The sequence below is a fragment of the Nyctereutes procyonoides genome, unplaced genomic scaffold (assembly GCF_905146905.1).
Source record: "Nyctereutes procyonoides isolate TBG_1078 unplaced genomic scaffold, NYPRO_anot_genome, whole genome shotgun sequence".
Taxonomy (NCBI): Eukaryota; Metazoa; Chordata; class Mammalia; order Carnivora; family Canidae; genus Nyctereutes; species Nyctereutes procyonoides.
Genome location: NW_026575120.1, coordinates 35,342,268 through 35,357,180, shown reverse-complemented (window position 1 = coordinate 35,357,180; position 14,913 = coordinate 35,342,268). Strand labels below are relative to the sequence as shown.

General features: G+C 54.7%; 1 gene segment (V, D, J or C); it reads right to left on the bottom strand.

The window, feature by feature from the left end:
* Positions 1 to 7,342: 7,342 nt before the first annotated feature.
* LOC129515762 (T cell receptor beta constant 1-like) lies at positions 7,343 to 14,092 on the bottom strand. The segment is given in 6 exon segments: positions 7,343 to 7,570; positions 7,859 to 7,965; positions 8,119 to 8,136; positions 8,791 to 9,177; positions 13,427 to 13,607; positions 14,036 to 14,092. Coding segments are annotated over 6 exon segments (771 nt in total).
* Positions 14,093 to 14,913: the final 821 nt, after the last annotated feature.

The following is a 14,913-nucleotide window of genomic DNA, read 5'->3' as shown; positions in this document are numbered from 1 at the left end:
GAGCTTCCAGGACCCCTTCCTTGGCTGACTTTGTAGGCGTGCCAGGATGACAATTCCCAGGCATGTTATTCCTGGGCCACTGGCACGTGGGGGGCACCGAGCCACATGCTGTTGGCCAAAGAAACTCCTCTCAAGTTGTTTTGCCTGGATGTCGGGCACTCACGGGATTGATATGGAGTGAGCTGGGGGCCTCTCAGCAGCTGAGGAAGGCAGGGAAGGCTCAGGGTGGGAGAGCTGGTGATGCTGAAATCAGGCTGCTTCGTATTTTTGTCCAGATCATATGCTTTGCGTTGAGAATGTTATAGCCCCGTGAGCTGCTACAAGCACGCTTGGCTTGTGACACAGCCTATCATTTACCCACTCCCTCCTCCGGAGGCTTCTCTCTGTCTGGTCCTCTGTTCTCTCTGCATTACCTTCTCCTCCGCCTCTTGCCCAGCTGAGATAGAAACTGTCCATCACACAGACCTCACAGGCCTCAGCAGGAGGGGATGAGGCTTTAGAGAGGCCTGGTGAGTCCAGCACACAGACACCAGCTCAGATATCCAGGGACTGACCATTCTGTCTGTTGATTATCTGGGGCTCTTTTCCTGTGACTCATTAGCACCTCTCATTAGATGAATGGAAGGAAGCGGGAGGTTGCAAAGGAGGGGGGGGTGCATGAAGGGAACAGGTGGGAAGAGGGAGTTGCCGGAGTGATGTGGGGCCAGGAGGGACCTCAATTGGGTCAGAGCGGTTTGCAGCTGTTTTTAGTCTTCACTATCTGCTCTCTGATCTCAGGGGTCACCTCCAGCAGGTGTAGAGGTTATGTTGGGGGTGGGGTGGTCTGCACGGGGAGCTGAGGTGCCCAGATCCCCCTCTAGAGGGCCTTTCTTCTCCCTACTGTAGTTCTATTTCCACTGCCAGGGTGCACACCAGAGGCCCAGTAGAAAGAGGGGCAGAGAAGGGGTTGGGGCAGGATGTGGGGAGTGTGGTTCTCATGATGCTCAGAAGGGGGGGGCTTTCACAGGCCCCCAGATGCAGGACCTGGTAAATGTCAAACCACATCCTGTTGTGAGTCCCTGAGATGAGCTAGGGGCAGGTGGGTGGCTGTTGTGATGTTGCTCAGAGATAAACAGCTCAGCAGCCAGCCCTGGGCTCAGACATCCCCAAACCTCCCCCAGTTGTCTCCTAAAAGACCCCAATCTGCATCTCTTTACTTCCTGTCTTTGATTCAAGGCCACTCTCCTTTAAACACTATGTTCTTCTCCTCATTCACCGCCTAACCAGGTCTCCTTCTGGAGGAGAGCCAGCGAACAGGTGTCGGGGTACCAGGTGCCTCTTGTTAACTGCGGGCTTCCAGGGTTGGCACCCTGCCTCCCCACCAGAGACAGCTGCTGAGGCCATGTCACTGTGTGAATGATTTGCATCTGGGAAGAATTAGATCCCCAAAGCTCTCTTCCTCATGGTGACTTGGGGCCTGCAGACTGTGAATCACTGAATCTAAAGAGCGGAGTTTGAAGATTCTTTAGACATCACTTTACCTAATCTCCTCACTTCACAGACGAGGTGTCAGAAGCCCCACAAAGCAAAATGAGTTATCCAGAGCCATGCAGCTGTGGACAGAGGAGGATCAGAAGCTAATTATCTATGTTTGAGCAGCTCCAGGTTCTCAGACAAAGCTTAGAGGAACGTGGACTCTGTATTGAACTATGATCTTGCTGTGGGTTTTATGAGCCACTTCTGTAGAAACACATAAGGTGCAACCATCAGCCCTGAGTGGCATGAGGATGGAGGGGTCCATACAATGACCCACAAAATTAGATTCCTCAGAAATGAGACAGGTTGAAGAGATGAGCTGAAGAAATGCGATACAATTCAACAAATCCCCCCATCTCCCCTCATCTTCCCCTGAAAAGAGAAAAGCAACCGTCGGCACATAGCAAGTCTCATAGCAGGACCTGTGAAAAAGACTCAGGGTCTGAGTCAAAAGTGAATTCTGTGAGTGGGTACAGGATGTTGAAAATTGCCCTAACAGACCCAGTATAGGCAATATCGAGACTCAGGGGGTAAGCGCTCTGTCTCCCTGATATAGGTCAGAACCCACCTGGCACGGTCTTCCGTTCCAAACACCACACTTCTAGAAAACTGAAGGGTGAAAACACACATAAATATTTTCAGAAGAGGGTGGCTGGGCTGTGGGGAGTTGGAAGTGCTCAAAACTGGGCCATATGCGAAAGACATTGAGAGAACTGGAAATGTCTAGCCAGAAAATAGACTTTAGGCTCCTAACAATTTTTATGATGGTGGCTAAAATTTATTGAGGCTGTGATAGCAGCTTTGCCTGTTGTGTGCATTAATAAGATGAAACCACCTGATGGAGTCGGGATTGTGATTCAGCCCATTTTATAGGAAGGGAGGCTGAGTCTCAGAGGTGGTCCTAAGGTGGTGAGACCTAAGGCTTCGGTCTAGGCCTCTTTGGCTTAGAAGTCCATATCTTTGTCATCATAATGTTCTCTCTGCTGAGTCCTTTTCCTCCTCTGCAAACTCAAACTCAAGCTTTTAAAAGTTGTGCTTATTCTATCTCTCTTAGATTTGTGGACTCGACTGGGGTGGGCTTGCTGGCTCTCATGGGACTATCTCAGTGGTCAATGAGGGTATGACAAGGAGTTTGATGGTTATGGAAATAGGAGAGAATTCTTCACAAGAGCCACCGGGGGATGAAATGGCTGCACAGGTGGATGGAGAGCTCGCTGTTCCCAGGACAGGTCAAGCATAAATGGGGGGATACAAGAACCCTTATCAGTGAGGGCATGTATAGTTCCCAGACCCGGTCCAGTTAAAGTCTCACCGTGGGAGTGAGGGTGCAGAGGACTCAGCTGTGATTGCTGGAGTGACCCAGGACTTGGGCAGGAAGGATCATCCCAGCAGGACCACTCTCAAGTGGCTATTTTAAAAAACCACTTCTTACATTAGTGAGTTTGATCAGGAAGCAGTAGGGCGCTGGGCCCGCAGGAAGCCCTAGAGTGCAGTCTCCTGTGAGGTCCACCCCTCAGACTCCCAGAGGACAGCTGAGATACTTCCAGCTGGCTGATGACTCTCCTGGGGGAGATAGTCAGAGCAGTGGGCTCTGGTGGACCTACAGATCTGACCTACAGATCCACTCCCTTGTCACCAGGACTCCATCCTCCCCAAGGAGGGGAGCCTGTTAGGAGTCCAAGTGCAGCAAAAGTAAAGGCAATGGGTAGAAATGGAGGTGGAACACCATGTAGTGGGGACTGTGGGTGTGTGCTGAGCAGAGACTAGGTCCTCTGTTGGAGGGACATGATTCAGGATATGGCCAAGTGCTGTCACAGTAAATCCTAAGGAATGATGGAGAGGTGTGGTGTGTTAAGGAACCTAGAGACCTCAGATCCATAAACACAGCTTGAGAGCAGAAAGTTTCCAAGAGGGGAAAGGAGATATCTAGCCCAAGACTGAGGCAGAAAATTCTTTGTGTTTGGGGCCCAGATGGGGTGGATAACATCTCAGATTATGGGGTACCAAGCCTCAGAAATCACTATTCTGGGGATTACAGGAGTCTGCCACAGACAATGGGAGTGAACTGTCATCATTGTTGTCCAGGCTTGGTGGCCTTCCATACTCTGAGTCTTCTTATATGGGCATAGGGTAATTTCCATGGACAGGGTAAAAGTGAACTTGGTTATGAAAGAGAGGAAGTCAATGGGCAAGCAGAAGAGCAATTTACCCATAGGTCAGTAGTAGTGCTAAGAATGGATGTGGGGTTTTAGCCATTCCTGATCTCCATCAGCAGTTCCTGGCACCCTAGATGAAAATACACGTAGGCATGAGTGTATTTTTGGTCTCAAGTACCAATCCCCCATTCCCACATCCATCCCTAAGCAGTGACCTCATGAAGCATGTCCTACACAGGGACATTTGGGGCTGTGTGTCTCTCTGACTATAAGGGGCTGGGATCAGCCAGGCTGCCCTTCCCTGGGTCCCTATGGAAGAAGAAAAATAGGGAAATGTTTCAGGGCAGGAAATGGAGATATTGATATCTATCAGGATCCATTGCTCCTTTTCTGGCCTCTCTTGTTCTAAAATCTTTTTTTTTTTCCCTCTCTTTTCTCCCTCCTTCTTCCCCTATCACTTACTTAAGAGAGAAGAAGTCTTTGTCTCTTGGAAGGTCCCAGCACCCTCGGCTCCCATCCCCACCACCCAGCCTGGGTATCCGGGCCATGAGCCCTGTGGTAGGAGGGCATGCGGGTCTTTTGTGGATACTAGTGCTGATAGGAACATTTTTCTGGGCAAGTGACAGGGGCTTGAGCAGCCCTTCCCTACAGGAACCTCACCCCCCACCAGGATGTTCTCATGATTTCATGACCAGTGGGATGCTCCCATTTCCCTCCTAATTTGTAAGTAAATCTCTATAGATCACAGGGTTGAGGTTGCTTTCCTGGTTCACTCTCCTAACGTGAGTCCAGCTGTGCCCTGGGGAAAGGTGAGAACCTGGGGACCCCAGGCATTCCCTTAGAGATGCTTGGCTTCTAAGTCTTTTCAATCAATAAGCACGCTTTGCCCTGTATTGGGCTCACTTCTGGAGTTTGCCCCTGGACTACCTTCTGCCCTCAGGTCTCTTCAACAGGATGCTGTTTAGATGAGCCCTGAGATTGGAATAGGCTGATAGGCCCAGGCCCCTGAGGAATTGCTTCAGGGCTTCCCATTCATTCTCTGGGCTCAGAAACTCTTTGGGAGCCCTTTTAATTGGAATGGCCATGTATCCTAGTTTGCAGGGACAATCTTGATTTCCTTCTTTTTTGCTTCTTTTAAAGACTTTATTATTTTATTTGAGAGAGAGAGCACAAGTAGGGGTAAGCAGAGGAAGAGAGAGAAGCAGACTCCTGGCTGAGCAGAGCATTAGATGTGGGGCTCTATCCCAGGACCCCAGGATCATGACCTGAGCTGGAGGCAGATGCTCAACCGATGGAGCCACCCAGGTGCCCCTTGATTCACTTCTCTTGTCCCAGAATCTTACCTCTCACCCTTGGCAGGGTCCCCGCTCCTGTAATAAATAAATCACACAGTCACCTGGCATCTAACCTGTCTTTGCTCAGTTTCACCTGAGGAAGGATGGATGGGATGCCCAGAACTGGTCCAGAAGGACCTACTTGGATTCTACAGAGAGAGGCCGAGGCAGAAGAGGTTAACTTCCTAGTGCTGTGAGTCGAATATTGAGGAGGTGGGGGGGTGTTGTCTGAGGGGGCAAGGAAACAGCTGTAAGAATTGGGTCAAGCAGGGTGCGGTGTGGGTGTGGGGACTAGTGATGTTTGTAATTCTCTCCAGCTCTATTATGTCCCCCGGAGTGGAAGGGTGGAGGGTGGTTTGTTCTCCAGAGCACATTCTTTCAGTCCTCACATTGGCAAACCCCAGGTGCCCACGGGCTCCTCTGCCCACATCCTCCCCAGCTGCTCATGCCCTGCTCAGCGAGCCCCGTTTCCCTTCTGTGTGGGGTTACCCTCTCTCCACCTGCCCCTCCATCTCTGCACTGCTTCTGCTCAGCATTCTCCACCCCCGCCACTGCTCTGTGCCCACAAACACCCGTCCTCCACTCCCTGTCTCAGGGAAGCCCCTCTGGTCCCCACAATGCCCTCTTCTCTCTGAGAAGCTTAGTAGTCCCTTTAGCTTCTCCTTTCCCTGTCCTGTCCTGTCCCTTCCTGGCCTGTGTCAGCTGTGTCTGGGGAACCCCTCACCTCCATTCCTGGACACACAGTGCAGTGGGGTAAATAGCATCGCCTCAAACTTCGTGCCCACCCTGAACCTCAGAACAAAAAGTGGCCTAATTTGTCAATGAGGTCTTTGCAGAGGTACGTGTTAAGGATCTCAGGACAAAATCCTTCTGACTTCAGGGTATGTCTTAAATCCAATGACTCCGGTCTTGGTAAGAAAAAATAAGGGAGAAATTCAGGCATAGGGACACAGGGGGAAGGTGATGTGGAGACAGGCAAAGGGTCGGAGCGATGTTGCCACAAGCCAAGGACCACCAAGTGTGCCAGAGGTAGGGAGAAGCGGAAAAGATTCTCCCCTAGAGCTTTTCAAGGGGGTGTGACCTTGCTCGCACCTGATTTTGGACTTCTGGCCTCCAGAACTGGGAGAGAATAAATGTCTACTGCTTTAAACCATCAAGTCTGTGGTTCTTTGTTACTGCAATGCTAAGAAATAAATACACTCAGGAGGAGTCAAGGTCTCTTTATAGTCTGTGCCTGTAGGTCCTGCACCGGAAGTTGGGGGCAGCTACTCCATGTCAGCCTGTGACAGTCACACCATTCTGGCCACTATTCAGAACAGGCTTCCTGAATTTCCATCTTCATGAGAACGTGCCACGGTTTCGCAGCTTACCGGTCCATGTGACCCATGAACTGTGGCTTCCTCACCCGTGGACGAGGGAGAGTAACACCTGCTTCCAGGGGCGCGATGGGGATGAGCCGGGACACCTGTGCCAGCGCCCAGCCCCAAGCCTGGAACAAGCAGGCTACCAGCAAGGGACTCCACCTTCCCCATCCTTTCTTGACTTTCGGACTCCCTGCTCACCTCTGCCTAAAGGAGCTCACGTCTCCTCTCTCAGTGGTCTGGGGGTCTGTGTCCTTCTTTCCCCTGTTTGTGTCCCTTCCCTCCCCTGCTGTGTGTTCCACTGCAGTGACTGTGACTTCCTTGGAGGATTTCCCCCAGTAAGATAAGTAACTGTCTCTGCCCGAGTGGATGCGCTTGACACGCTGCGCTTGGGGTGGCCGGCTGTCTACCGCATCAGGTGAGGGGCTCCTCATGTGTGACATCTCACCACCCCCCACCCCTGGAGCATGATCCCCTCGCGCCCCGTTTCTGTGAAATCTCTGGGCTTCATTCATCAGTAGTTGCAACTCCGTGCCTCCTTTAGGATTCTAACCCAGACATGCAGAAGAGAGTTAGATCTTCTGCCGAAATCTCAAAACAAGATGAGATGGCGGCATTAAGAACAGATCCAGAGAAGACCTAAATGGATAATAAATGAAACCTGAGTCTGGAATTGAGAGCTGACCAAGCATTTCAGACCATAGGCTGCCCTGTCCTGGGTCCCATGTGAGGTGAGCTTAGGGCTCATCTCTGCTCATCCTTATGCAGGTTTTCCCCGCTCTGTGCCCTTTGGGCCAACCCTACACCCAAGGAACCCGGAACACCTGGGTATGGACCACGGAGGCCATCCTCCAGCAGGATGGACAGGAAAAAGCAGCCTTGCTCAGAAAGAAGGGTCAGTCAGGGATGGTGCCTTCCTGAATCTTCAAAGGACAGAACTTCATAGATACTCCCGAGACACCACACGGCCTGGCAGGACACTTTTATTGTTTTAGTCTATTTCAGTATCAGGCCTGAGGAGCTCAGTCTGCAGGGAAGCAGAGAGAGGGGACAGATATCCCAGCAGGAAGGTGATAAGAGGTAGAGAGAGAATAACTCTTTTAGAAACGCAGACTGGAAGCGTGCGAAGGAGAATCGAGGGTGAGGCTCATGATCATCTCAGGATGCACTTTTGGAGCTGGTCTCAGGAACCTTTTCTCTTGACCTGAAGGAGAGAGAGTATTGTCAAGGTCCCAGGAGCCATGAAGGCCTGGGGAGCCTGACGCTGGGCCTGATTTTGGGTACGGCTGGTTGTCTCTCCCCATCCTCGGATGCGACATCCTATAACCATCCCCATACTTTCTCCCCAGTCTGACAGTCCCATTATAATTTCCTTGAGACAGAGGATATATCAGGGCTGAGTCAGGCTCTGAGATCCCCTCGTGTTCCACGCCTGATGTTCTATTCTATCCTTTCCCTCCAGGCTGCCTGCCCCGTCCCCCCGCCCCCCTACCTTGGCCATCAGCACCAGGACGCTGACCAGCACAGCATACAGCGTGGCCTTCCCCAGTAGGATCTCATAGAGGATGGTGGCAGACAGGACGCCCTGATGGTAGGACACTGCGGGCGGGAAGGGAGGGCACACGGGGACCTGTGAGCAGCAGGTGGCTCTGGCCTCTCCACCCCCACCCCAGGGCCCATGGGTTCCCCGTGCTCTGGGTCCAGGGCAAAGCCACGGGAGGCAGAGAGTGAGCAGCAGACAGGGACACTTACCCGAGGTGAAGCCACAGTCTGAAAGAGAAAAGGGGGAGGGAACGGATGAGAGACCCCATCTTCTGAAGCAGGCGGGGAGCTGCCCAGGTAGGTGCACCTGAAGCTAACGCAATATGACTTGTCAGCTGGGCTTCAATCAAGAACAAAACAAACACGAACACAGGAAGTGAGCCTTCTGGGGAGCAGGGACCCCAGGCCGGACCGGCCTTCTCGCAGGCTCTTGGACTGTCTTTCTGGGCCTGTGTCGATGGAGCCACACCACCCTGGCACCCCGTGGAGCGTGCGGAGCCCTACAGGCTAGGACAGTGAGGGCCCCCGCTGCAAGGCTCTGCTGGGCTGAGGATCTGGGGGAGGAATGAGCCCGAGGCGCCCGGTCCCCCTCATGCTGGCCTTTAGTCTCCTTGCTCTGTCCTGGGTTCTCTGCACTGGTTTTGCTCTCTTCCTGTTTTTCATGGGGAATGTTTTATTTCTATCTCGCTGCCTTCCACAAAAGGCTTGGGGTGCTTATTCTTTTTTTTTGCAATCTAAGTTGGATTAATGAACGTATAAGACTGATGATGAATCTCTGAACTCTACCTCTGCATGTGGCCTGCCTGGTCTTCTGCCTGGAACCTCCCCACCCCCTTGCTGGGCTCTGACTCACTCCCCGCCCATCCCCCAGGGCCCCCTCACCTGCTCTGCCCCAGGCCTCAGCACTGACGTTCTGGGTGATGGGTTTGACTCTATCGTGTTCCCACTCATCGTCGTCCCCGAGCCCATAGAACTGGACTTGGCAGCGGAAGTGGTTGCGCGGGTTGTGCCAGAAGGAGGCAGAGACCCTCAGCCGGCTGCTCAGACAGTAGCTGGAGTCATTCTCGCTGGGCCTCTCCTTGTAGGGCTGCGGGTCGGTGCTGAACCCACTTGTGACCTCCTTCCCGTTCACCCACCAGCTCAGCTCCACGTGGTCGGGGTAGAAGCCCGTGGCCAGGCACACGAGTGTGGCCTTCTGGGTCCGCGAGATCTCTGCTTCTGATGGTTCAAACACTGTGACCGTGGGAGGGGTGACCTTCTGCAGATCCTCTGCAAGGGAAGAGAGGTTGGGACCAGGGCTGGGCTGACAGCTGTCTGGGTTTGCTCTGTGTGTGTGTGTGTGTGTGTGTGTGTGTGTGTGTGAGAGAGAGAGAGAGAGAGAGAGAGAGAGAACAGAGACAGAAACAGAGAGAAATAGGGAGACAGAGAGAGAATGAGCTGGAAATGGAGTCATCATAAAGCAAAATTATGTAGCAGTAGGTCCTGTGTGTTTGGGGTCTCCATAATGTTCCTCTCTATTTGTTCTCCTGCCCTGAGTGTCCTTTGTAGTCACCCTGTAGGCATTCTGAGTAATGTCCCCTCACCGATGTTATTTGATTTCTTCTCCAGCAGTGAAACCTTATCTGTCTGCATTTCACCATATCAGGTAGTAGTTATTTGAGGGGATCGAGCACACGATGGGAATCAGAATAATGGATCCAAATCTTGAAGCTGACTTTGCCCACCAGTGTGACATTGGGACAACATCTTAAATTCTATGCATCATTTTCCCTGCTCGTGAAGGGAAAATCATGACACCGACTTTCCAGAGTGGCTATGGAGGCTAAGTGACGTTGGTATTCAGAAAGGCCCTGTCCTCAGCCTGTGCGTTACTTCTAAATCGAAGTGGCCAAGGAGTAAAGAGGAACTGGAGGTTAGGGGGTCATTTGAGGGCTGGGGGGTTTTCTTCAGATGATAGTCTACAGAGGGTATATTTTTGTGCACTCAGGGGAGGGCACCCTTTGGTGTTATGGTGTGCTCCTGAGAATGTGGGAGCTTTGGACTTTCTTGTGGTTCATGAGGCCACCCTAGCCATTGCTCTGCCTTCAGGTGCCCCCTGAGCTTCCTAGCTCACATAGAGAACAATCGCTCCTTATGTCAAGTTCAGGGGCTCATCGACCTTCTTCACTCCTTTCTCAGTCTTATACTTTTTTCTACCCATCAGCTTCCTAAATAAGCACCTGAGATCATCAGGGCAGCTTCTTGCTAGTTTTGATACAATTTTTGTCCAAAGTCTCTCCTTTGCAGAGTCTTGGGTGAAGGCCCGGACCACCCTCTGATTTGGCTGGCTCACTTCTTCTGGGTCTGCTCTCCATTCATCGTATCCTACTCCTTTGCTTTACACTGTTTTTTTTTTTTTATTCATTTCTTAGCAATTCCATTAAAATGAAAAATCTTCTTATAAGAAGAATCCAGTTTAGCCCGGAAGATGGAGAAAATGTCCTTCTAACTGACACTTCACATTCCTACGGATGTGACCTAACCTCCAGGGCCAGCTTCAAGGGTGTATGGGACCCCACCGTTACAAAGTCCACCCCCACCCCTTGGCTTAATGGCTGCTGTCGCCATCTTGAAATTCTAAATTATTTTTAATGAGAACCTGGCATTTTCATTTTGAGCTGATCAGGCCTCCTTCCCTATCAGCTTCCCCTCCCTGCAACTCCTGTTTGCTAACTGCGAAACTATGTCTCTAGGTCTTTACTGGCTGACCCACCAGAAGGGGTAACAGCCTATCTCCACTGCCCGGTTCCATCAATGTCTCTGCTTAACTTGGTGTCTTCACTCTCCTCTCAAAGACCTGGCTCTGAAGTTGTACCAGCCCTCCTGGCGCACTACCGAATGTACTTCTCTGACCCTCCCTCTCCGGTAAACACTCTGTCCTTCCCGCAGAATTAATGATGTGTGATGCTCTGCACAATGTGCGATGCTGTCTGCACAATGCTTATTGATGCAATGGGCAGGACAAACAGGATGCCATGTCTACACAGCTCTGCGTGAGGGCAGGGTCAGTTTATCCTTCCGTGTTTGTGAGTCCCTGTGGGGTGTGGGTGAGCGTGCCTACGTGGGTGTGTGTACTAGTGAGAGTCTGTTTGTATATGCTCTGTTTGTGGCTTGGACTGGCTTTAGGCAGAATTGTGAAGTTTATCTTTTCCTGTTCCCACCCATGGCTCACGCCCGCCCAGCCCTCCCCTCCATTATCCATATGCCAAATCGCGTCCCTCCTCAGGTACTGGGCTCACCCTCTCCCCTCACTCCCCACTGACCACCTAGGGGAAGGGTGGAGAGGAGAAGCACTGAATTATAACAATCCACCTTCCCTGCACGCTCTACACCCTCACAGCAATGGTAAGGGGTAGGTATTGCTGATGACCCTATACCGTAGAGGGGATGGAGCTTCACATAGATTCATTTGCCCAAGACCACCCAATCCTTAGCCAGCCAGCGACTGGGACCTAGGTCTACCTGGCTCTAAAGTCTGGTCTTTCCCCACCCCGGCTGATCACAGGACTCTGGCATTTCCTCTGGACAAAGCTTAGCTGAGCCCCATTGGCTCCAGCTTAATGCCTGTCTAACTATAACTGGAGCCTGTTGTTATCAAACAATCCAGGTTAATGTACCAGTATCCTGAGTGACCCTCCTGCATCACCTGGTCTGTTGAAACTGGGATACTTAGTGTGAGGCCCAAGATTGCAGGCTGGGGGGGGGGGCAGAGGGAGACAACTGGAGGGGGAGGGGTGAATGCACCCCAGTGGCCAAGGTTCCAGTGCTGCCCTGGGCCGGCAATGGGTGCTGTGGACACACCTCAGGGGGCTCGGGCTTAGGAGAGAAGGGCAGGGGTTTTAACTCTAATTTTACATGCTAAAGACTAAATCAACTCACCTTGCTTGTTTTGAGTCTTTTCTCCACTGACTCAACATTGATCTGCCTTTCTCTCTGGCCTCCCTTGTCTCTCATTCCTTTTCTCCTCTGGTCAGCGGCCTCCCTTGCATCTACCGGTCCCAGGAGCCGGCAGGGCTGGGTGCCCCCCACCCATCCCGAGCTTGGCGCTGCTTTTTCCTGCCCCTCAGGCTCGGTGCCCCTCTCTGTAGCAGCTACACCCCTGCTATGCTCCCCCAGCCCCAGTTTTCCCTCCTCAGCCCCGTGCCCCAATCCAGCGGCTCGGAGTCCTCATCAACGCTCTCGTCCCCCACTCGCCCTGCCCCTAAATGCCCCAGACGCGGGAAAAGAGCCCCACAGCGCCCTGGCCCTCCGCCCCGGTCCCCGGCCTGCGCGGACTGGGTCCCCACCACCTGGAAGGACTGACCCCCGCCCCTCCCCGGGACGGTTAGCGCCCCACGCGCCCCAGCCCGGCCCCCACCCGCGCGTTCTCCGGGTCCCAGGGGCTGGGCGGGGTGGGGGGCGACGCCCGCATCTCACCGAGGACCGTGAGCCTGGTGCCGGCGCCAAAATACTGCTCGTAGCGCACAGAGGCCCAGCCCCGCGCGCAAACCCCAACGCGCCCCCGCCGCGCCCCAGCCCCCAGCGCGGGAGCCCACCCGGGGTGGGGGGGGGGCTGGGGTCGCCCACCCCGCGGCGCTGCCCGCTCACCCACGACGGTCAGGGCGCGGCTGCAGAGCACCGCCCTGGGCCCCCAGCCAAGACCCCCCCCGGGGGGGCCGCGCTCACCCGGGACTGGCACGGTCAGCCGGTGCCCGCCCCCCAGAAGTACTGGGCGTCCAGGCTCACAGCCGCCTCCCCCCAGGCGCAGCACAGAAACAGGCCCGCCGTCCCCTGCCCCCCTGCGCTCCCCGGCGCTCCCGGGCATCCCCCCTCACCTGGCACGGGCAGCTGGATGCCTGCCCCAAGCACTGGGCGTCCAGGCTCACAGCCTCCCCCCCAGCAGCACAGAAACAGGCCCGTCTTCCCCGCCCCCCGGGCACCCCCGCTTACCTAGCACGGTCAGCCGGGTGCCCGCCCCGAAGTACTGGGTATTTTGGCTCACAGCCCCCAGGCGCAGCACAGAAACAGCCCCGTCCCCTGCCCCTCGCGCTCCCCAGCGCCCCCCGCACCCCCCTGCACCCCCGATTACCGAGCACGGTCAGCCGGGTGCCCGCCCCGAAGTCCTGGGTGTCCAGGCTCACAGCCCCCCCCCCGCGCAGCACAGGAACTGCCCCGTCCCCTGCCCCTCGCGCTCCCCGGCGCCCTCCCCCCGAGCCCTCCTCCCGCACCCCCCTTACCGAGCACGGTCAGCCGGGTGCCCCCGCCGAAATACTGAGTTTCTGTGCTCACAGCCCGGAGCCCCAGCACAAAAAAATCCTGCGCTGTCCTCTGCGGCCAGCCGCGCTCCCTTGCGCACCCCGTCCCTGTCCCCCAAGCCCGAGTCCCGCCGGGCCCAGGGAGCCCCGCCTCTGAGCGCAGCCCCAGCCCCAGATGGAGCTGGGCACTTGCCCGCGGCCTCGTGCCACCCCGCGAGCGCCCGGCACCCCGCTCCACTCCTTACCCAGCACGGCCAGCTTGGAACCGGCCCCGAAGTACAGCTGCCCCGTGTTGGCACAGCTCAGGGGGCCCAGGCGCAAACCCGCCTTCCCCGACCAGGCGCCGGCTCCTTGCGGGCCAGGGTCCTGGGATGGTGCGGGCTGGGCAACCCCTTCCGCGGTCGCACCCAGGAGCTCCTTTCTTACCTAGGACGGTGAGCCGGGTCCCTGGCCCAAAGTGCTGCTCCCCGTATTAGCACAGTGGGCAGGGGCTGCCAAGAATTTCTCTCCTCCCTACTTCCCTTGGCTCAAGCTGAGGGGCGCTCTCCTCCCCCCTCCTGGGCCTCTCCCTCCCCACCTCCAGAGCTAGCTGGACATAGCAATCTGGAAGCTTCACCTCCAATATGCAGAGAAGAATCAACTTGGTTTGGGGACAATACAGTGGAGGTGGAAAGTGAACGAGGACTGGTGATGGTGCTTTGGGCTGGAGTTGGGAAGTGTTCCGGGGGACACTGTCTCTTACTCCTTATAGGACCTGCAACCTCTCTGGCCTCTCAGCTCTTTCATCCGAAGAATGGGGTGGTATCTTTCACACAGTGTCATGAGTTCTCAAGAAATAGCTCCTGTGTAGGTACTTTTGTCAAGGGCAAGTGTTCTGAAAAGTGCTGGATGACAATCCCACTTCGATGCATTGTCTTTTGTGTTCCTGGGAGGCTGTCTGGAGCCCAGAGACGCAGAGGTATTCCGAGTCCAGCACTTTAGGGACCAGCTAGAGAGACACCTCCCAGCCACTCCCCATCCAGGACCTGTGTTCCCCCTAGGCTGGCTGGAGAGATTTCCTGAGGCAGAGCTTTTTGTAAAAGGACCCCCTCCACCTGAATCATGGTGAGTCCCCCAGTTCCCACAATGTTACAGTAGGATACAAAAATGTTTCTTTCCCTCTGGTCTCCTCCCCCAACCCTTGCGCAGAGACAGGAAGTGCAGGTGACAGAGGTTGTATTGACTTGGGGCTATGAGCAAACTCCCAGTACACTGAAAGTGGGGAGGGGTTGAGGAAGGTCTTGGAGCTCGTGGGGGCAGGCAGAGAGGCCCCTTTGTGGAACACATACCACTCTGAGGGGACCTTCTATGTCACCAGGTCTCCCCTCTGAGACTCACTGTGCCCCCCTGCACAGACTGGCATTTATAGTGAGGCAGGGTGGGAGGAGCAAGGGGTGCAACCCACAGAGCAGGTGATGGCAGTTTGTGGCATGGGGACAAGCGGGTGGGAAACCCCTCTAATTCCCCATTGCTCCCCAAACAGAGTCCAAGCTCCTTCCCCTTCGTGTATTCCACAAGCTCCATGAACATCTGCTGTGCGCCAGGCCTCCTGCCGGGGAGTCCACCTTCGGAGGAGCATGTACCAGCCCTGCCCAATGCCTCAAGCCTCCCACCTCTGAGCCATGGCCCCGGCTAAGCACCCAAGAGTACCCGACCCTGTTGTTCGGCTCTGGCTCATGCCTCTGACTGTCAC